The sequence below is a fragment of the Equus caballus genome, chromosome 5 (assembly GCF_041296265.1).
Source record: "Equus caballus isolate H_3958 breed thoroughbred chromosome 5, TB-T2T, whole genome shotgun sequence".
Classification (NCBI taxonomy): domain Eukaryota; kingdom Metazoa; phylum Chordata; class Mammalia; order Perissodactyla; family Equidae; genus Equus; species Equus caballus.
The window spans coordinates 18,889,774-18,911,899 of record NC_091688.1 but is presented as its reverse complement, the minus strand read 5'-3'; the positions used below and the strand labels follow the sequence as shown (position 1 = coordinate 18,911,899).

General features: G+C 40.1%; 1 protein-coding gene across 1 annotated transcript in view; it reads left to right on the top strand.

Annotated features, from left to right (window-relative positions):
- NIBAN1 (niban apoptosis regulator 1) overlaps window positions 1-22,126 on the top strand; it is a 143,391-nt gene that overhangs the window by 97,857 nt on the left and 23,408 nt on the right. The window contains exon 6 of the mRNA XM_005609788.4: window positions 18,388-18,503. Coding sequence (XP_005609845.2) covers window positions 18,388-18,503 — 116 coding nt within the window. The remainder of the gene's footprint in view (window positions 1-18,387; window positions 18,504-22,126) is intronic.

Sequence of the window (22,126 nt, the reverse complement as noted above, 5' to 3'; positions counted from 1 at the left end):
TACATTATTCAACCATTCTCTTATCTATGACCTTAACTTTGTTTCTAGCTTTGCCACTATAATCCATGATGAAATAAATATCCTTGAATACCTATCCTCATGTATTCATTTCTATGAGGTAGTGTCCAGGAATTGGGATTGCTAGGTTTACAGGTAAATATATTTTTAGTTTACTAGATGTTGCCAGATTAATTTTCAGATGGACTGTAAAATTTCACATTCCTGCAGTGTATGAGAGTACTCTTTCTTGCCTCTCTGTCACCAATAGGCCTTTTTGCTTTTTTTCTGCTTTGACAGGCTGATAAGGGAGGAGTGGGGAATCTCTTTGTTAGTCTGAGTGCCCTTTCCCTGACTACCAGGGAGTCTGAGAATCTTCTCCGATATTTATCCACCATTTGGACTTACTTTCATGTGAATTGTCCATCAGTGCTCTTTGCTCATTTTCATTTTCATTCATTCATTCTTCTGTCATTGTAAGAACTCTGTGAAAACTTAGATACTAATTCTTTTCTATATCTTCATTAAAAATATTTTTCTCAGGGGCTGGCCCTGTGGCCGAGTGGTTAAGTTCATGCGCTCCGCTGCAGGCGGCCCAGTGTTTCATTGGTTCGAATCCTGGGCGTGGACATAGCACTGCTCATCAAACCACGCTGAGGCAGCGTCCCACATGCCACAACTAGAAGGACCCACAATGAAGAATATACAACTATGTACCTGGGGGCTTTGGGGAGAGAAAGGGAAAAAAAGAAAATCTTTAAAAAATAAAATAAAGTAAAATAAAATAATATTTTTCTCAGGGCAACCTGGTGGTGTAGTGGTTAAGTTCGCATACTCTGCTTCAGCAGCCCATGCTTTGCAGATTCAGACCCCAGGCGTGGACCTACACACCACTCATCAAGCCATGCTGTGGCGGTGTCCTACATACAAAATAGAGAAAGATTGGAGCAGATGTTAGCTCAGGGCCAGTTTTCCTCACCAAAAAAAAAGTTTTTCTCAAATTCTTCATTTGTCTGTTATCATTGACTAATTATATTGTCCTTAGCCTTTAATTATGATATATTTTGCCATGCAAAGGTGTCTTGTTTTTATACAGACAAATATGGTCATCTTTTCTTTTATGGCTTTTGGATTTCCTGCCTTTGTTAAGAAGATTTCCCCTGATCCTAGACCATATATGTAATTTCCTTGAAGTTTTTATATTGTTTTACTTTTAACATTTAAATCTCTACTCTACCTGGAAGTCACGTGTATATGTATTCATGTCAGTGGTCTAAAATTTTACTTTTAAATGGATAACCAATTGTGCCAGCACCATTTATTAATTCTAACCTTCCCCGTTAAATTAAGCTACTATCTTTGCCATATCAAATTATAGATATAATATGTAATATGACATCATATACAATCTTGAGGTTATGTAGGTGTCCTCTTTTCTTTTCCATTGATCTGTTTATTCCCATGTTAATGCAATTTTGATTTTATTTTGTTGTATGTTCTTATATCTGATAAGAGAAGATTACCCTTACAATTCATTCATATTATACTTTTCTTGACTCTTTTTAGGCATATATTCTTATTTGTGAGTTTACATTTGTTGTAGCTAATTATCCCCTAATGCCCACTGGATTCTAATTATAATTACATTAATTTATAAATTACTTTGGAAAATATTATTAATGTATTACATGTCCTATTCAATGGAGGACTTTAAAAATTCACTTTAAAGACCAAACTTACACTAATGGGGATAGACTAGATGTTATAATGCTTTCCCTGCCAGTCTTAAGCCCAAGGCTGTAGTTAGGACACTGAGTGAAGGGAAAGTCACTAGCCGCCGTCAAGAACCCACCGAATGCCAGGCTCTGTCCTCTGTCCTCTGTCCTTGGCTCATGGGGTCTCATGTAACACAACAGCATCTTGGTCACACTTAGGAAGCCCCTAGACTTCTCAGACTCCAGAGCCCATCGCCCTGCACTCTGTCAGAAGGCTTTATAACCACATAATTTTATATTTGCACCTAATATAAATTAAAAACGCTTTCTCCAGGTTGGTTTGAAGATTTCATAGCTTGGGTGTTTAAAAATAAGGAAATGCTGTTTGAGGAGGACAGATGGGGTGTGCTGTGTGTGGGTTGCCTCTGTGCTTTGGGTCCCGCTCTTCCCTTTGCTTTGAACACCTGTCACCTGCCACAGTCCAACCTCCCCTTGTCGACTTAGCTCCCTGTTCCAGGAAAACGTCCCCATCCCAAACCAGGGAGACCCCCTTCCTCTTCTGAACTCTCAAGGCTCTTTGCTTTTTCTAGTAGCGTGTATCACACTCTTTATTGTATTATGGAGAATTACGCATTTTTTTTTACCAAACTTTTACCAAATTGAACATCTGCCTTGTGGTTATTTGGGGTGCTGGGGTTGCAATGGTGAACAGGTGGTGGATTTCTCATTATTTCCCACACTAAACTTCACACCCGTAAACCAAATCTTCTTCCCTTGTACTCAGAGAATTCCTCACAGTGACTCATACACAGAATATGTTCAACCAGTGTTTGCTGAGAGAGTGAATATACAATAGGGATTAGGCCATGGGAGCAATAATTCTGGTTGAAATATAATTTTTCTCACTTCTATATCAATCAAGTATCACTTTTTTCCTAGCTTTAAAATTTTTTGAATATACTATATTTATTGCTTTTTCCCTAAATGTCCTTGGTCAGATTTTTCCAACTTTGCCAGTATTATTTTTCATTAAATAAATAAAGTTTTTCAGAGCCCCTACCCTATTTCAGGCACAATAATAAGCATTGGGGATAAAATGAGGATAAAAAAAACCCCCACATCAATAGAATTGCCATTTTAAAAAATAAAAGTTGGGTCAGTTTTCTCCAGATAGCATGTAGGCACAATATTTTTTAATCTAAAATCGTGAGATCTAATTTGTAAAACAGAGAAAGATGTCAGTCAGGAGCCTAAAATATATTGAATATTTGATACCTATATATAAACTGAGAAGTGCGTGAGCCTAAGTCTGAACATTGTATACTTGTGGACTCAGTGTTTATAATTAGAAAAATCTGGGAATAAATCAGAAATAATCACCGCTCCCAATCCTTGATACTGAAGAATAACAAACTTTTTAAAGAATGAATACTACCAGCCTAACCAAGTTTTCTTCTATATCATAATAAAATAAATGTTTATTTTTGATTTAGACATTTAATTTTGCCCTCCAAAATTATACTTAATCAACTAGCAATGTGGGTCTAGATGAATACTTATATATTAATTTGATTGAAACCATGTGGATTCACACTGATGAGATCTACAATCGTTTATTCAACAAATATTATGGAGCATGTGCAATGTGCTGAACCCTATTCTATGCACTCGGGATACAGCAGTGGGCAAAACAAACATCCCAAAGATCTCTGTTCTCGTGACACTTATATTCTAGTTAGGGACAGATGGTGGAGACAGAAAATAAGTCATAAGCATAATAAACAAGCAAATTATATAATCTGCTAGAAGGTAAGTGCTATGGAAAGATAGAGTAGGTGAAGGGGGTTCAAGAGTGCTGGAGTGGAGGGGTGAGGGCAGGCTGTGGTATAAAGTAAGCTTATGGTAAATATGCACAGAATTAAACAGGGAGAACTATGCCCGGCCTAAAACGTAAGAAATGTGAGATGTGGAGAGCTATCAGAGGAGATCCAGAAAAAATCCAAGTGTGAGGTTGAAAAATAAAAACCGTAAGGAATATTAGAGATACTCGTGTTACTCAGTTTGCAAGAAAAGTTCTGGGAAGACACAGTGATGACTTTCCAATGGTATTTCTAACTCCATTGAAGATGCTGCTTGCAGAGACGTCCTCAGTTATAAATGTGAAAAATGTAGGCTACCCATGAGGGAGAACTGAGTGATGATGAGAACTCTTGTGTTCTAAAATGTGATATATGGAGAGACTGAGGGAACGTCTCCTGAATGACTTAAAGTTGATTAATTTTAACTTGAAAACCCACATGGAATGCACTACTTAATAAATATTAGCTTTTGCTATGATCATGGGTCTGGAATAATTTATAGCTGTTACAGTTATTTAATAAGTGAAAGCTGCCCTAATAGTAGAGAAATGAACTGGACATTAAAAGCCCGTTCTAGTCCTATGATTCCATCATGTCTTTCCTAATGGTAAAAATACCATTAAGAACTGTGAACACCCAAAAGTCATTTACTCATAACTAACACACCCTCACAGGAAATGTATAAACCATACTTTCTTCCTCCCTCCCTCCCTCCCTCTCTCTTTTCCCCCCACCCCCGTCTCTCTGTATCTCTCTGTATCTCTGTCTCTCTGTCTGTGTCATGCATTCAAAAGCTTTGACACCTCCAACACAGGAATTGAGGTTTTGTTTTTACTTCTTCTTTCTCTGTTTTGTCATCAGGGAATTACATCATTGGGCCAATTCTTCCAAATAGTTTCGTGGAGTGAGTTAATTACATCATGTAATTCAAGTCTACAGAAACTACTGAGATTGTCTACAGTAGGAACAGAGGGACCTAAATCCATTAAGCATTTTAGCTGTTTTTCTTTTTGGTGGAGGGTAAGAGGGGGGTGAACAATTTGTTGCTATAAATATAGCAGATTGTTGTAAGGCTATATCCTGCTTGGAAATGATATCATCTAATATGTCTGTTGGTGGTTAGCAGTTTTATACCACAGTAAGCAGGACTATTATGGTATGGCATTGTTGTGAGAGAGCTCTCAAAGTTAAAGCCACAAGGATTCTCCACTGCCCAGAAGGTAGGGTTTATGAGGGATCTATAATTGTCAAGGGTCTTAAACTCTAAATTTAATCTATATAGGGACTTGTTACATGTCATCTTATTTCTTGTTTTTGTCTGGTATTCTGATCCTGGAATTGCTCTGTTAGATGAACTGTGCTATGATGACTTAGAGATAAAGTCCTGTTTCTTCCTTGTTTATTGATTTAGAGTAGAAGTACATCTGAGCAGATCCCCTTTATAATGATGCGACATGAATATGATTCAGGTGTGCAGTGGCATGCTCTCTTTTATTGCCTCCTTCCTCTGTCCCCACTCAGATAAACAATAAAACTCTTAAACCATGAGCGTTAAGAGCTATGCCAATATGGTAGCCACCAGCCACATGTGACACTACTGATCATGTAAAATGTGGCTAGTCCGAAATGAAATGTGCTGTCAGTGTAAAATACACACCAGATTTCAAAAACTTAGTACCAAAAAACAAGGTGAAATATCTCATTAATATTTTCATATCATTGGGCCAGTGGGCCACTAAACAATATCTTTAAGGAGAAGGAAAAAAGAATGACCTCTTCAGTTGAAAGCACGGTGGGAACTGCTTGGTGGACTGAATGAGGAGCCAGGCTCGAGCTCTACCTGTCCTGAGGGAGAGAAAGGCTATTCACTCACTTCAGTTAATTTACTTGGCAAACGCCTCAGTATGGACCCTGAGTGTTGGGACCCTAGAATGTACCATGATTTGGTAGAGTCTCTTTGCCCTCCCACTTGACATTTCCTTATCCTGGAGGAGGCCTTTAAAACCAGTATTGATTTCTTTCTGTAGCTCAGGGAGACTTGTTTCTGTGTGTGTGCGTGCACACTTGTGAGTGTGTGTGTAGGAGCAGGAGAATGTTCAGTCGGAAGGATAAGGAACAAAGAAAGGAAGAGAAGTGGGTAGTTTCGATCAGCGTTGGTCTGAGATGCCATCCACTCTCATGGAAAGTAAGGACGGAGGGACAGCTGAGCACGAGTTAGTTCCCCACAAGGCAAATTTGCTCTTGTTTTAAAATAGAGTGAATCACTGTCACATTGGACTCACCAGAATTCAAACATAAGTGCTCACAAAGCTTCCCTAACCTCAGTACGGAAGCAAGCATGAAGTTTTAAGAATTATCATTGACATTGCTTTCTTTAGATAACAAAGATAATCAAGAACTGACCTATATCCCAATTGATAATCTTGATTTTGACAAAGGTTATAATGTGTCGTGTTCTGCAGTGTTTCATAAAAGAGAAATTTCTGGCTGAGACAGAATCTTTTAATGTCCTTACAGTTTAGACTCAAACACTCAAGCTAATGTGGTGGTTTTTCTGGAGAACTGAAAGATTTTGTAAATCACAGTGCTTTTGTTGAATGTTAAATTGAGAGATATCAGGCAGATTCTACTTTGTCAAGACAAAAAGGGGTATTTTAGAGACCAAGCCCATACGACCATTTGTTAATGATTTAATGTTTTACATAAGACAAATCAGTTTTACTATAATCTCGTCATAGAGCATGAAACCACAAACTTGAGTATTTTCTCTATTTTATTAGCTTAATTAATCAAGTAGGTGTTGAGCCCAATGGAAATAACCACAAACTGAACTGTTACTCAGGTTAATGGAAGGGGGAGGGCAAAGAGACTCAGATCAGCACTGTCCAATAGAAATATAATGAAAGGCACATTTGTCATTTACTATTTTCTGGTAGCCATGTTGATAACTTTCTGCAGCCCAGAGGAAGATGCATATTTGAGAGAGATAGAAGGTTTAGTGGGAAGAAAAGGATAAGATGGTCCTGCAGCTGGAACTTTGTATCCCCAAGTTGGAACACTGTTATGGAAAGCATTATCCAAATGTTGATAAACTAACCATACTTGGAGTTTCATAGAATTACAGTGTTTCATAGCTGAAAAAGGAGACCTGACAGTCAGGCTCTCATTTCAAATGAGATAAATTAAGCCCAGGGAAGCAAAGTAACTCACCTCAAGTCCCATTGCCAAAGTGGTGGAAGTAGAAATAGCACCCGGTTTTGATTCCCATTTGACAGTTGTCCCCGCTGTTGCATGGTGCCTCTGTATTATTGTCATTAATTTCTTTGTTCATTCGTCTATTCAAAATGACATTTGGTGCCAGACACTGTGCCATGGCCTTAAGATACAGTGATGAATATGACAGTCCTTGTCCTCAAGGACATTATAGTGTAGGGGGACACAAGTTCATCCAGTTGTGTCATAGATGAACCTCCAGCTTCTGATGCATGTTACACTTGTGTCGTCCCATGACCATGCTCAGTTTTCATGGCAAGCAGGGGGTAGTAATAATAATTTAAAGGACATGTGTGACAAACCAGAAAGTGCTCCAAGATGTAAGGGTTTTCCCTCCATTCTTGAAAGAAAACACTTGATGGAGGCAGCAGAGGCCTGTTCTGAGTAAAGCACACTAGACGATATCTTTAAGGAGAGGAAGACAAGAATGACCTCTTCAGTTGAAGCCACAGTGGAAACTTCTTGGTGGACCGAATGAGGGGCCAGGCTTGAGCTCCCCCCTTCTGAGGGAGAGAAAGGCCATTCACTCACTTCAGTTAATTTACTTTACAAACACCTCACTAGGGACCCTGAATGGCAGGACCCTGGAATGTGCCATGATTTGGCAGCTGCTGGTGGTCATGGGTGCTCTCTGAGGTTCTAAGAGGCAAAGTGCCACAGGACCATTTTGACTCTGGAAAGGCAAATATTGCTCATGGTCATGAGAGGATTGGTAAAAAAAAAAAAAGTCATTAGATCAGCACAGATCTTCCTAGGGATAACAGTCTAACATTTCACAAAGTTTGACCCACAAATACAAAATCCCCATAGCTTCCTTTGCAGTTGTTGCTCAAATGGGTGAATATTTTACATTTCTTAATCAGGATGTATGTGTAATTTTATCATGTGGTTTTTGCAATTAAAATTACCTCCAAACTGCTTTTCCATGATGCATCTAGGTCATCATAATTGTTATTTTAGTGACTGCATAATATTCCAATCAGTATTCCTATCGTATTTTTCTTAAACTTGTTATTAGCCACGTTATTAAACAAGATCTTCCTTGGACTTTACTGAAAATGCTTGTAAATGCTTAGACTTTTCACAATAAAATCACGTATTTACCATACGCTTCAATGGATCCCTTAGTGAGACAACATATGCTGATGCAGTCATAGGCCTTCAACCACCCCAAGAACAAGATACTTTCCAAGTTAGTGTCTTTTGGCTTAAAGCAATTATGCAAAATGGGTACACGTTGTGGATTCAGCTAACCCAGAAATTAAGAAGAACTCTGTTGCTAGCACTCCCCCTTCTTGTAATAGGTTAGGGATGTAGATGCCATTTTTATTGGTACATGACTGCTGGAGTTCCCAGTTTTTAAAAAATTATCCAGTCCCTAAGAACCTGAGGACTAAGTTGTACACTGTGCCCTCCAAACCTAAGTAGGAGGCCATGAAATTGGCCAGTCTCGCCTTCCTGATCAGGGCAGGGTAATGGGTTTCCAGGAGTCTGTGGCTGCCATCCTTACTTAATTAGGAAAGGGTCAGTTTAATTTTTTAGGTCTTTGGGAAAAGGTTACAAATAAAGAAACTGAGATATTTTATCCTAGACAAAAGTAGTTACAACTTCTGCTGTAGTTAGGAATTTGAAGTAAGGTTAGGTCCTTTTCGAAGTTGAGTCTGTATGGGACTAGAAATTTATTTTCTGCCTATTCTTTTAACTCTCATTTTATGACCCGCTAAAATGAGTTACGTATTCATATGACCTTGGGCAGTGACTTAAACTTCTTTGGTTTTCAGTTTTTTCCATTTTCTACCTGGGAATGATTATATCTGGCTTACCTGTCTCATGAGCTTGCTGTGAGAATGAAATGAGTTGTAGACTGTAAAATCTCCTGACAAGTGCAAGGTGGATGCTGTTATTCATCATTGGTCATGATGATGAGTGGCAGATCCCCAGAGAGCATCATCAGATAGCGCTGTACTCTGTGGGTGTGTCAGGCTAGGATGTGATGAGGCGAGACCAGGTAATACCAGTGATTTGTTCTGTAATGTCAACCTGGCCAAGTCGTTCCACTGTCTGCCTTACCTGGAGAAAGTGTGCTCCCATGGATGTGAGTAAGACTAGGCAAGGTGCTCTGAGCTCATGAGACGAAGGTCATCCATAGAATCAGTCAGGAAGAATTTCCCTAATATTTTTGTGTGCTGCAGTGACAAATTATGCCAAGACCCATGTGTAAACAGTCATTTCCAGGAATAAGAGAAAGTGTCATTGAAAATGAAGGACAAGTCTGTGGCTAGAGAAGCATCTTCCCTATTTATTTGAAAACTCAAACTCGCTTTAAATTGTGTCCAGGTTGTGTGGTAAGTTTTTGCCTGGAGGGAGTAAACCACACAACTCGCCACAACATCAGCGAGAGGCGCGTGGCTCAGTTTCTGTGGTATGAGCTGAAAGATTACCCGAATCTGTGCTCTGCCACAACCACCTGTAAACATTACAGAGTGAACTCTTTTTAAAACTCACATTTTAAAGAGGAAATTAGATAGTTTTCATTTGTTTTGCTCAGTTTTGGGGTGTAATTATTTTTTTCCTCTTGAGGTCATTTCAGGACCATCTCCACAAACAGTTATTAGGAGATTAGGAGACAGTTCTGCTCTCACTGACTTAGAATACAGATCTTACCCATATAAAGCCATATGTGTTTGTCCTGGGCAATACGAAATAATTGATTGTGTCCTTGTTCTCTTGGCCTGACTCTGCCCAGGTGTCTAAGGCACAGACGCTGCTGGATAGACTATTTCAGGCCCCTGGAGAGCAGCTTCAGTGAATGCGGCTTCAGGGCACAGAGTGTCTTCATGGTATTCAGAAAGAAGCAAATCTTCTCTCCTCCCTTAGCGGGAGTTTGATGATACCATTCCTACTTTTTGGAAGAGACAGGAGCATAGGTCATTTTTATGTTCTTAAGGGTTTGAAAAAAACTTAAGGTAAAGGAAATGAGCTCATCTCTGCTAAAGAAAAGAAGGCTGCCACACAGAAGATAGAGTCCACATAGCCACTGTTCCACCACACGCCCAGCTGCATGAGCAGTGCGGGATAGGTTGCCGAGAGACCAAAGAATAGACCTGGAGACAGCGAATGAGACATATGGGTTTATTGGGAGTTACTTACAGGGAAGGTCCAGAGGCAGCTGGCTGGACAGCAATGTGCACCCACTGCCGCCCCCTGAGAGAAGCTGGCTTAAGTAGGCAGAGGAACCAAGGCTACATGCTTGCCAAGGGGGACTGTCCCTGTATGACCTGCATTCCAAGGACCAAAACCCCCCTCCCTGTCCCTGGAGGACCTCCGTGTTCCCTCAGACTGTGAGGGTCTTGGTTGAACTCTCTCACGAGAAAGCAGCTGGGTTGGCCAAGCCCAGGGACTGTTATCATCTGAATGCTGGCGCATAGCCCAGACAAGGAGCCTCAAGGACACGTGGTTTTTAAAGGGGCACACCAGCTAATGTCCCTACATCCACTGAGTACCAAAAAAGGGAAAATGAGGTTCAATCAGGGTTACATCTGAGGACTTATGTCCAGACAATGATGATTGCTTCTCAAGCGAGTGGGGGTTCCCCTCCATGGACAGCGTTCTAGTTGTATAAGATAATGTCCTTATGAACCTGCCTGGAATATCTCCTTGTCCACATACCTTTTGATAAAGCATCATCACAGTATTATTTTTATACATCGCTTTGAGTAAGTATGAGGGTTCATTTGTGTTCAGTGAGTGAGCAGTTGACAAAAGGGACCTTTCTTAACCTGAGAAAGAGGGAACAGGGTCAGCAAGACCTCAGGCATTCCAGAGTCACGATCTTCTACTCTCTCTCTTTCTTCTGTGTACCTTTTTTTCTCAAACTCTGGTCTGTAAACCACTTACAACAGAATCACCTGAGCAGCTTTTTAAATGCAGATTCCTGGGCCCAATCCCAGACCTGCTGAATTGAAACCTCTGGGGCAAGGTCAAGAAGCGCATGTTTAAGGAACACCGCAGGTGATTCTGATGTTTGAGAACCAGTCCCCTAATGTTAGGGAGAGGAGTGGTTCTCAAAGTGTGCCTCTGGACCCCCAGCCTCAGCATCACCTGGGAGCTTATTAGGAATGCAAAACTCTTGGGCCCCACCCCAGACCTGCTGAATCAGAGACTCTGGCTTCTGAGTTATGTATTTTAGCAAGCGCTCCAGGTGATTCTGGTGCTCACCCAAGTCTGAGAAGCGTAGGATAGAGTAGCTCCTTTCAATAGTAGGGAAAGGGCTCATTAGGAGAATCTGATTCATTTGCAACCCTTGAGTTTTATTTATAACCAAGAAATCTTGGTTTAGAAGGAACTTTATAAGGAGATTTAATCCAGCCCTCCCTCCAGCGTTTGAATTCCTTTCTTCCTCCTTTCCCTCCTTTCTTCCTTCTCTCTCTCTCTCTCTCTTAGGTGCCAGCGTTGAACTAGGCATTGAGGATGAATGTGAATGTAGGCAGCAGTTGTCTGTCCTCTTGGGGTTTACAGTCTAGGGGCAAGGCATATTTCAAATGATTACATTAATATCTGTGAAATTATCATTATCGTAGGAGCTATAGTGAGGAGGCATATGCTATCATGAGAGTGTATAACAGAGGGATCTGAGCGAGCCTATACACCTTCCACAAAGTAACTCAGCCTTCTGGAACATTTCCTCTTGAGGGGAACTTTTGACATCCTACTGGAGCCAGTTTCACTCTTAAGATACATCTAAATCGTAGAAATTTGTTCCCTATGTTGGATCAAAATCTGCCACATTCTACTCTGGACCATGTAATCCCGACTCTGTGTCTGAATCTACATGGAACAAATCCAGTCCCCTTTTGCATTGCAGATTCACATGGATGGAGATTTATTCCCTCTAGGCTTTTCCTTTCCAAGGCTGCGGGATTCCTCATTCACTTGGTCTTCTTCAGGAGTATTTCGCCTTTTTCCTTTATTTTAAAAATTTTGTAAAATATTCTGCTGCTCAGCATGAGCGAGAAGTATGGAATGATAAGCTGGGAGCAGCATATCTCAGAATCCAGCTCTGACCATCCTTGTCCTTGTTTTACTCCACATTCCGGTGGTCCAATGTCACCTGCCTTGTGGACAGCTGTGTCACACCACTGACTTGTACTGGGCTCACAGCTAAGTGAAACCTGGGGTTATCGATCTATCTGTCTGTCTAGCTATCTATCTATCCATCTATCCATCCATGTATCTATCTGTCTCTTACCTTTCCCAAGTAATTGAAAATGTTCTAAGAGCAGTGCCCTAGAGATTTTTCTCTAGGATGTCAGTAACCTCAGCCCTTTAAACAGCACCCATCATTTAGGTTGTTTAGCTATTTGATTATGTCTATTTGCATTACCAACAAATCTAAATTTCTTCAGTGTGTCAGTCAAAATCATGCAAGACTTTGCTAATTGCTTTGCTAAAATCTGGATACAGGATGTCTCTAACAGCCTTCTAATCTCCAAATCTACTATGTCTGTCTAAAGGAAGTGAGGTTAGTCCATCTTCACTTGTTCTAGTAATCACCATTTCCTTTGCTCTGTTGACAAACAGTCTTTCATTTTTATTGACAAGTCAAGAATTGATGAGATGCACTGCTTTCAGTTGGATGAGGCATGCAGCATTTTTCTGTATGGTTAAAAATTTCTATTAAGACAATGTCTTCACTAGAAACACCTTTCTTCCATTTATTTGAGGAGTCTTTTATATCCTCTGAGTGAGGTCTAGTATCTTTGTATTTTCACCTAGAGCAACACCGTTACAACTTATCCTCAGGTCTCTTCATCTCCATGAGGTGTATATTTTTTCTTGGCTTATTCCTCTTCTCTTCCTGGAAGGACTGCGTCCATTAACACAGATATCATCACAGTAGGTAATACACAGCTCAGTAGATGAATATTTTAATCTAGTAGTTTACAAAATACAATTCAGGGACTTCTAAGTAATCCTGGGGCTAGTTCTCATAAGAATTATCATTTAGAATATGGCAATAAATGTTTGCTTAGGTTGATCGTGAATAAATAAATTTTTTAATAAAAATCAAAACTCTTATTACCATTTCATTGGAATGGACCCCATTCATTTTTAATTCCAGTGAGGGGTTTCTCTTTTGTTTTGTTTTTAATAATGTCATGTCACATTCTGTCTGGCCCTCAATCTGCTCACTCATTAAATGAGCGGTTTGGACTAGATGATCCCTATGGTATATTTAAATTCTAGAATTGTATGATTCTACACTTTGAGAAGGAAAGGAAATTTAAAGTGATTTTAAAATTAAACCACAATACTTACACACATAACACACACACGTGCATATGCATGCATGTAAAACTGATGACATCTGAATAAGATGGTCAGATGGCATCCATGTCAGTTTCCTGGTTGTGATATTGTTTTGCAAGATATTCCTATTAAGGGAAACTAAGTGAGGGGTATAATGGTTATCTCTGTATTATTTCTTACCAAAACATTTGAATCTACTATTACCTCAAAATAAAAAGTTAAGAAATTAAACTATAGAGTGTTATAAGAGGACTTTGGAAGGACTTTCCTTGCTTGACCACACGCTAGTTTAAATAAGTTATTTAACCTTTCTGAAACTCAGTTTCTTTGTCAGCCTTAAAGTAGGACTATTAATTCCTACATAATGGGATTGTTTGAAGGATTAGATGAGATGGTGTGTGTTAACATCTCATGCGGTTCCTACTCCATGATGGTATTCAGTCGATGTTGGTTACTTTCTCCCGTGCTCCTTCTCCTTCGTTCTAGAGAAGAAACTAGAGCAAAACAGCCTTGCTACAGCTCCCCTACAAAGGGCAACATATGACCTGAAGCTGAAGACGGTTTAGAAGTGTACGTTAGTGAGATGAGCCCCATAGCAGCGGAGTGAGTAATGCTGTAACATAACTTTCGCAAATCACCAGGCAGATCAACTAACGTGGCTTGGCGCAGTTTACTGATAAAATAACAAGGCAACTTCCAAATCCAAGCCAGGGAGTCCCGACACAGCAGCCAGAGTCAAAATCCAGAATGACTGCATGGGCCTTGGAGCTTTGGCGTTTCAGTTGACTCAGACGTGCTGTAAATCTGTGTAAGTGGAAAAAAACAAAAGCGATTTCTCTCTGGCTGGCCCCCTGAATAACGGTCCCCAAGGGGCCTAGAGAAGCTTTCCTTCACTTGCAAAATCCTTAATCGTGTCTCCCAAATGTGAGTTTTCCATGTAGCCGCACAGATGAGAATTGCGGAGAGAGTAAGGAGAATAGATATGTCTTGGTCCTGAGGATGAGATTGTGGAACGAATGGCCAAGATCTGTTTCCCACATGTCTCCTAAAACGGTTTGAGTTTCCCAGGGCTCTGTCCTTGCCTCCAATCTGATGAATGTTTTTATCAGTGAGTTGGTTAGAAACACAGAAGGCAAGCCCACCAACTTTTTGAATGATACCGAGGTGAAAGGAAGTTTGGGGACAGAATAATACTTTTTAAATGATTTTGGCAGGCTCTGGGGTACTGAGCTGGTCACAGTAAGTTTAATTTAATAGAGGTAACGTTAAAACCTGTACTTCAAGATCAAAAGCAGAAGTACAGGTTAGGAAAGCCTTAGACTGCAAGGGTTTTATATGAAAAAGGTGTAGGGATTTCATTTGACTAAAGAAAGGTATGAGTCAACAGTATGATGTGGTTGTATTCAAAAGATTAGGGACCAGAAAAAGCAAGATAATCCTTCTACTTTACATAATTTGCACTAGTTAGACAATACTCAGTGTGTCGCATTCAGTGTAGGGGCCAAAGTTAAGAAAGATATTGATAAATTGGAATTGGTCTAAGGGAAGAGAAAAAAAAAAAGGAGAGCCAAATTTAAAAGATCTAAAAACTATGCTGTTTAAGGAAAACAAGGATATTCAGCTATCTTTTAGAGTTACCATATGGAAGAGGAGTAAACTTGTCTATTTTGCTCTGAAAGGCAGAAATGGGATTAATGAGAGAGAGTTCATGGAAACAGATTTTGGCTCAACAGAAGGAAAATTTTTGCAAATAATTAGAGCAGTTCAGTGACGAAAAGGACTATTTCATTAAATTGTGAGCTCCTTGTCACTGGAAATATTCAAGCTAATGCCAGACAAGAGTCTGTCTGGGATTCTGAAGGCTCCCAGGACTGAACGAGAGAGCTTGGGGTAGGTGACCTTTAAGATCACTTCAAACTCCCATAGTCTATGATTTAAGTAAGCATGAATGCCAAGGCTGCTTATGACATGCCAGAGTCGCTTTTTCAACTCTTGGCTCTGATTCTGACCAGCTGTGTGACCTTCAGCTAAGAAATTAACCATTTCTTGTTCCAGTTTCCTCATCTATGAAACTAAGGAGCTGGATTTAACGATGTCTAAGTTCTCCCTAGCACATTTGTCTCCTTAAGCATCCTCCTAATTACAACATGTTGGAAAGTAGAGTTTGAGCTGATACCTGCCATTTTTCTAAGTCAGCTTGCAGGGGGAAGGCTTAAAGACCAAAAACCATTGTTGATTCTGGGAGCCGTTGAAGTAAACTCTCAATTACTTGCTGGCAAGAGAGTGGGTGCTTGTGACTCTGGAATTTGTTCCCATGAAATCTGTGGCAGGAAGTTGATCAAATAACTGATAATCTGGTTTCTCTCAAACACCTGTACATTGTGGCCGAGTTCAGCAATGCCTTTGCAAACAATTTAAGAGCAATGTAGATCATATTACCATTGAATATAGTTCTATCTTTTACAAAGCAAACCTTTGTTCTTATTTCCTTAATGGTATGGCAGTTGCTGTTGAGCTTTTCTTGTGATCATAAGTACCAATATTTATAAAACAACTTACCATAATGCAGATACTTTTCTAAAAGTTTTATATAAATTAATTTATTTATCAGTTTGTAAACTCAAAATCTAATGAAGAATCAGTAGATTCGATCCTTTTTCCCCTACGGAAAAGGAGTACTTAAAATCCAGTTTAAGTCTGTCTTAATGGGAAAGAGTCCAGAATTCAGATCCACATTCTCACTCTTTTAGGCTTTGTTGCTGTTGTTCAATAACTAATTTCCTTTATGGTTCATTTGATTACTGATACTTTTCTTCTCTGCCTTTGCTAGGGGGCTTCATCCTCCACCACTGCTACCTTCTGGCTCTTCTATTTCTTCTTTGACTTCTCTCTGACTCCCACATCATTGTCTCCAAATCCTATCACTTCAGTTATTTTTTCCAAAGATCTTTGAAAATGCAACCATCAGTGTGAGTGTCATCGTTTGCTTTGATATAGATATAGAAGGTATAGGTAGGATTTCAAATACCTCCTCCAGTTACTGAGGTCAGCAGGGGAATAAATAAGTAAATTTATGCTTCTTGTAAGGACGTGAAGAATTTAAAACTTCATTCCCAGGCTCGCAGGTCTGGCAACACTCACTCCATCCAAGTACCACATTTTCTTCCATCTCTCTGTTTCCTTAAGTTGGAAATGAAAACAGCTGTTAAAAATAAGAGCCCATGAGTCAATCTTGAATCTCAATGTAGTAATTACAGTTTCCATCTCAGTTGGTAAAGTCCCTCCCAGTATACTGAGCCCCATCTCCCAGCCCCCTGGTTGTCAATTTTATACCAAGACCTTAATTTGTGTTTTCCAAACCTCTGAGATTAAATGCTAAATCAATGGCCAAACCAGAAAAAATAACAAGGAAGAAAATACTTTAATTTAAAAACTTGATTCTTGGGACATGCCCTTTTTCTGATTTAGATTTTGACCAAATCTCTGTGTTGTTATTAGAAATGTCAGTTACTGTTCCATGTTTTTGAAGGTGGAACTTCTGAGCTTCATGATATCTTTATGGTGAAGAATTTTGCTTGAAGTCTTGTAGAGGCTATGCTTTGAATTGTATTTTCTCTTTTCCAAGTTCCTAAGTCTTATGATCTAGTAAGCCAGTCTCAAAAGAATCTGCTACAACCTGTTAGTTGATTGTCACCTTTTGGAGCAGATTGATACTCTTTTAGTTCAGCTTGGTCCCCCATATCAACCGTTCTGTTCTTGACTGAGCAATCCCGATATCTAAAGCTCTGACTATCCCCCCCAATGAATCAGCTGCCTTCAATGGACCAATCCAATATTGCCCTCTAAATGCAGATCATATACCATTGGCAAGAGAACTTTGTGTCCTTTGGTGGGAGAAGCAGGAGGCAAGACACTTGGCCCTATCAATCACTTCCCTTTACCTACTTTATTTCCCCTTTCAAAGATTTGATTTCTTTATTGTTAGATTAGATTATTTCTAAAATTCATTTCCCTGCTAAGATTTCTATAATTCTGTATCATTGTATCCTCCAAGAGCTAGTTTTATGTGTTGAAAATGGTCTTGGTCAGTTGGGGCTGCCGTAACAAAAATACCATAGTCTTGGAAGTCCAAGATCAAGGCACTGAAGGATTCAGTGTCTGGTAAGAGAGAGAGAGAGAGCATTCTCTCCTTATAAGGGCACTAATCCCAACATGAGGGCTTTACCTTCATGACCTAATTTTCTCCCAAAGGGTCCATCTCCAAATATCATCACATTGGGGATTAGGATTTCAACGTATGAATTTTAGGGGACACAAATATTCAGTCTGTAGCAGAAATGAAGACATTTGCATGCATGGTGTGATTTGTGGAATTCTGGGAAGGCCATTCAGCCCCTGCTCCCTCACCCACACTTAATATCCTACATTCACTCCTTTGTGGTAGGATGTTACCTCTCGGACATAATACCTTTTACAATCCAATATGTTCAGAAGGGCAAACCTATAAAACCAGTATGTGAGGTAGCAGCGTGTAGTACTTCAAAGCGGGCTCTGGAGTCAGACTGTCTGAGTTCATACACATACTAGCTGTATAACCTCACACAATTAATTCGTCTTCCTGTGCTTTTGGTCTCTTCCTCTGTAAAATGGAGATGATAATAATACTCATCTCAGAGGTTTTTGTGAGGTTTCAGTGAAATATGTAATATGCTTATCAGAACAGTATCTCACTATATGTGTTAGCCGTTATCCTTCATTTTCATAAATCAGCATATTATATTGACGTCCTTTTGACAGAAAGTTGATATCAGGTTGCGAAGAAGTTGGAGTTGTATCCAGGAAACTAGGAGGGGATGCCTTGGATCCAGACGCACTGTTCAGGAATGGTCTGCCTTGGTGAGGTGTTACAGTTGGTAGCATAAAGCCCTGAGGGGCCTAGGTGCCTGAGGGAAGCATTTACAAGAGAGATAAAGGGGGACAGATCTGCTTCTAGTCCTGACCAGTACACCCAGTAACTGATAGAATTAATCGGCTATTATGGTGAGCAAGTAACGTGGTATATGTCTGCAAGTGAACTTTGAATTCAGTACTTGCTTAACTTTTCTGTCTCATATTCTAGCCCTTGTAATATTCAGGGAATGTTTAGTCTCTGAACCATTGCATTTGAAGAACCATGGAAAAAATGTAAAATAAAATATTTTTCTTTGCTAAAAGCTCTTGCCTCTTTCTTTTAGATTACATAAAGCAGACGACATTTGAAGCCCAAGCCTTTTTAGAAGCTGTGCAATTCTTCCGACAGGAGAAAGGACACTATGGCTCATGGGAAATGTTCACTGGCGATGAAATCCAGGTAATGGGGGGCTCAGAAGTGTGGATCTTCTTCTCTGGGTCGTAGGAGGTCAGGGTCATAATAAACAATCAACCAAAAAAACCTGCAGGAGTGTAAGATGTGGTTCTGAAGGCCATTTCTCTCATTGTCTGAAAGCATTTGGTCAGCCAGCTGTTGGGCATCCTCTCCAGAGACGCCAGACTGGGTACTAAATAGAGCAGCCCAAAACACTGTCGCTGCCGTGGGAAGAGTTGCTTCCACTGTTTTCTATAAAAAGCATTATTCTTTCAAATGACCTCATGCTTCCACACTAGCAGCAAATGTCATCCTTGTGACATAATGCAAAGTGTGTAGTGGGGCTTTAGGTCAGCAGATTTGGGTGAAATCTCACCAAGTTATTTAACCTCTTTTAATCTTGGGCTACACCTCTGAAAAAAATAGGAATAGTAATGTTTGCCTCGCAGGGTTGTGAGAATTAAATGAGATGTTGTTGGAAAAGTATTTGACACACGGTAAGTCTTTATCTCTTGAAAGATTTATAAATCAAGTAATTAAAGAAAACAAATTGCAAAAGCATTAGACAGTTTTCTATACATTTCGTTTACCTTTTCTAGTTTTCTATCCTCTGTGGTCCAGTGTAACTTCCCATGACCTTGATTAAATGCCAGTCATAGGCTAAGCACCTCGGTTGGCTTGGTACCAGGGACATTGTTACAAATCTCCAAGGAAACCGTGTTTCATGATGTGACCCCATCCTCCATGAGGACACCAATCACACAGCTGATTCAGCCAGGAAGAGGAGGCTGGGTATGGGCATTATTTAATTAGAGGCACACAGGGTCCAAGAATGCTATTCTTTAGTTTCCCCTCATCTCCCAGAGTGCCTCTTTTGGGGACCAGTGAAATTTATTATTAGGGAACAATATATGGATGATGCCAGAGGGTGCTTTGCTTTTGTATGGTCATTAAACATCTAAAGCCAAAAGCATTTTCTCATGATGATGGGGCTATTCTTTATTGTTTTACCACATGTCTCAGAATCTTTTTTTTGAGAATTCTAAATTCATTTATTTCCAATCCTGAGACTTATTCAGGAACTTTAACCAATTCTTGGTTTCTGATATTTGGGGGAAGCACATCCATTTATAAATGTGAGAGGATTAAAAACTAACCATGCTTATGCCCAAGAGAAAAACAAAAACATAGGGGACACTGAAGCATTTGACACTGCTTGGCCTTTCATATAAACAAACATATTTAATAGATAAACCAGTATTAAAATACCTCTGTATGGTACTTTTTAATTATTTACCAGTCTCTTGAGGAGGGTAGAGCAGTTACTATTTCCATTTTGTAAATGAGGAAACTGAGGGAGGCATATAGCAGTTGAGTGACTTGCCCAGTTTTATTCATCCAGCAACTGTTTACTGAACCACCATATGCCAGGCACTGTGCTGGGTACTAGTCATCCAGAGGTGGGCAAGACAGAATGGTCCCTGCCCTGTGGAGCTGATAGTTTCAGTGTCACATGCTCAGGGGACAAATGGCAAAAGAAATGATAGCTTCTGACTCCTGGTCCATGAATGATCAACACCAACCGTGGAAATGGACTAAGGTATATGTGTATTCAGCTTCTTGAATTTAGCTATGCCACTTGCTTTACGTTTTTGTTTCTTTTGAAATCTCATATCAGCTCACATTCTTTCATGATGCCTTTGAAAGCACGTACTTAATAAATCCTTTCTGGGGGTTGAGTGTTGAGTTAGTTTTCTTTCGTTGACTTTCTGCTTTTTGCTTTGAGCTGATATGTGTGAGGTGCTATAAGGTGCAAGAGAGCTAAATGACTCATCACTTGCCGTGGTGGTGAGGCAAGGCATACCTAGATATACAGAGAACGAAGTGTGTGGGTACCTGTGTGGGTCTGTACATATATGGACATCACAGAGCAATCGCGCGAGGCAGTCACAGGAAGGTGCTAATTTTGCAATACAAAAAATACCATAAGTGGGAAAATAGAACAAAAAACAGAGAAGAGATCAGTAAAAGCTAGAGTTATCAAGCGACTCCGTAAGAGGTTTTGTCCCCCAGGAATCTGAGTATCTTTGCTGAAATCACAGACACATAAGGTGTGAGGGCTGGAAGGTCATTTCAGGATTATTTGTCCCGTATCCTCCAGGTGAGAGAATGTTCTGAGAAGTTGGCTGAAGTCACAAAGCCAGTCTGTGACAGAAATACGTTTTGAGCTGTATCAAGCTATCCTTGGAGAAGCTCGTGACAGAAATGGCTTCTAGAACTTTCCTGTGGGGGGCCTGGTGGGGTTAAGCTTCACCGTAACCCCTTATACCTGGAGCTCAAGCAGCATCTGTCATAGAAAAAAGAGGTCAGGGGCCCAAAGAAGCTACCAAGTAGTTAAGGAAAATGCCGTGGCATAACCGAGTTTGGAAATATGACGTCTTTTGTTTTAAAGCACTGAGTTTATTTGCATTTTTCTTCATGTCTGCTAAGAACTTAATCATAACATTGTCCTAACCCACTCTATCCTAGGGGCCTATATTCAGAAGATTTTCAGCCTTATTACATTACTATCTTCATTGCAATGACTCACACAGCAAGTATGGCAGGCCTTTATGGTGATGGTTGTTTTAGGCAAGTGTCCAGGCAAAGCAAATATCTTAGACTAGCTTGCCTGACAGACTATTAAGGTGAAAATATTTGCACATCAGTAAATATATTTTCTATTTGTCAATATAAATGTATCAAATGAGGTCATGAGGGAAAGCATTTTGTAAAATATAGAGTATTTACAGTTATTTGGTACATAGTAAATATATGAGAAATATATATATGAGAGAGCAACTCATAATTCCCACAGAACAGAGTGATTTTAAGACAAGAAAACTATCCAGAGTTTTTAGGCTTTGTCCGTATATTCTGGAGTTGGCTTTGTCTAATGACCTTGAATATGACCCTTTTAAATGGATTCTTTCACCCGTGGCCACTCAGTGACACAAAGGGCAGGAGGCCAACACCCTGGTCAGACCATGTGGCCACCCTCAGGAAGGAGAGTAGTCTCTGTGGACCTCACACCCTCCTCACAGCTTGCGCATCTGGAAGGTAACACCGTGGTGTGGCCTTCAGGGAGTGACCTGAGGTTCGTTCGTTTTGATCAACCTAATGGCGTGTTTGGTTTCTTCTATGTGTGATGAAATTTAAAAATCTCCTCTTCCCAGTGCTTAAATTTACACACACCCTTTTTTAAAGCAAAAGTGATATTTTTAGGTCCCTTATAGTAAAACTCAGCCGATCCTGATCTGAGAAGAGAAGGTTGAAGAACCCCTTCATTAGTCTTACTTATTTATTAGATTGGCTACTTTCTCTAGAATAGCCCAAGGGCTTTGGACTCTGCTCATGGAGAGCTGACCAAGGTAGGGAGTCCCAGAGCCAGTTCTGGGCAGGTGAGCGGCAGCACAAGGTCAGGGTGGGGTGGTGCTGAAGGTTAGAGGAAGACGATGGTGGTGCCAGGAAGAGGCACAGCTGGGCTTCAGCACTCAGAGGCTCTGCCTCCCCGTGGCTGTTCCCTAAGTCCCTCGCCCTGGAAACCCACTCCCAACCCCCTCCTTTTTTTTCAGACATATTTTCTTATC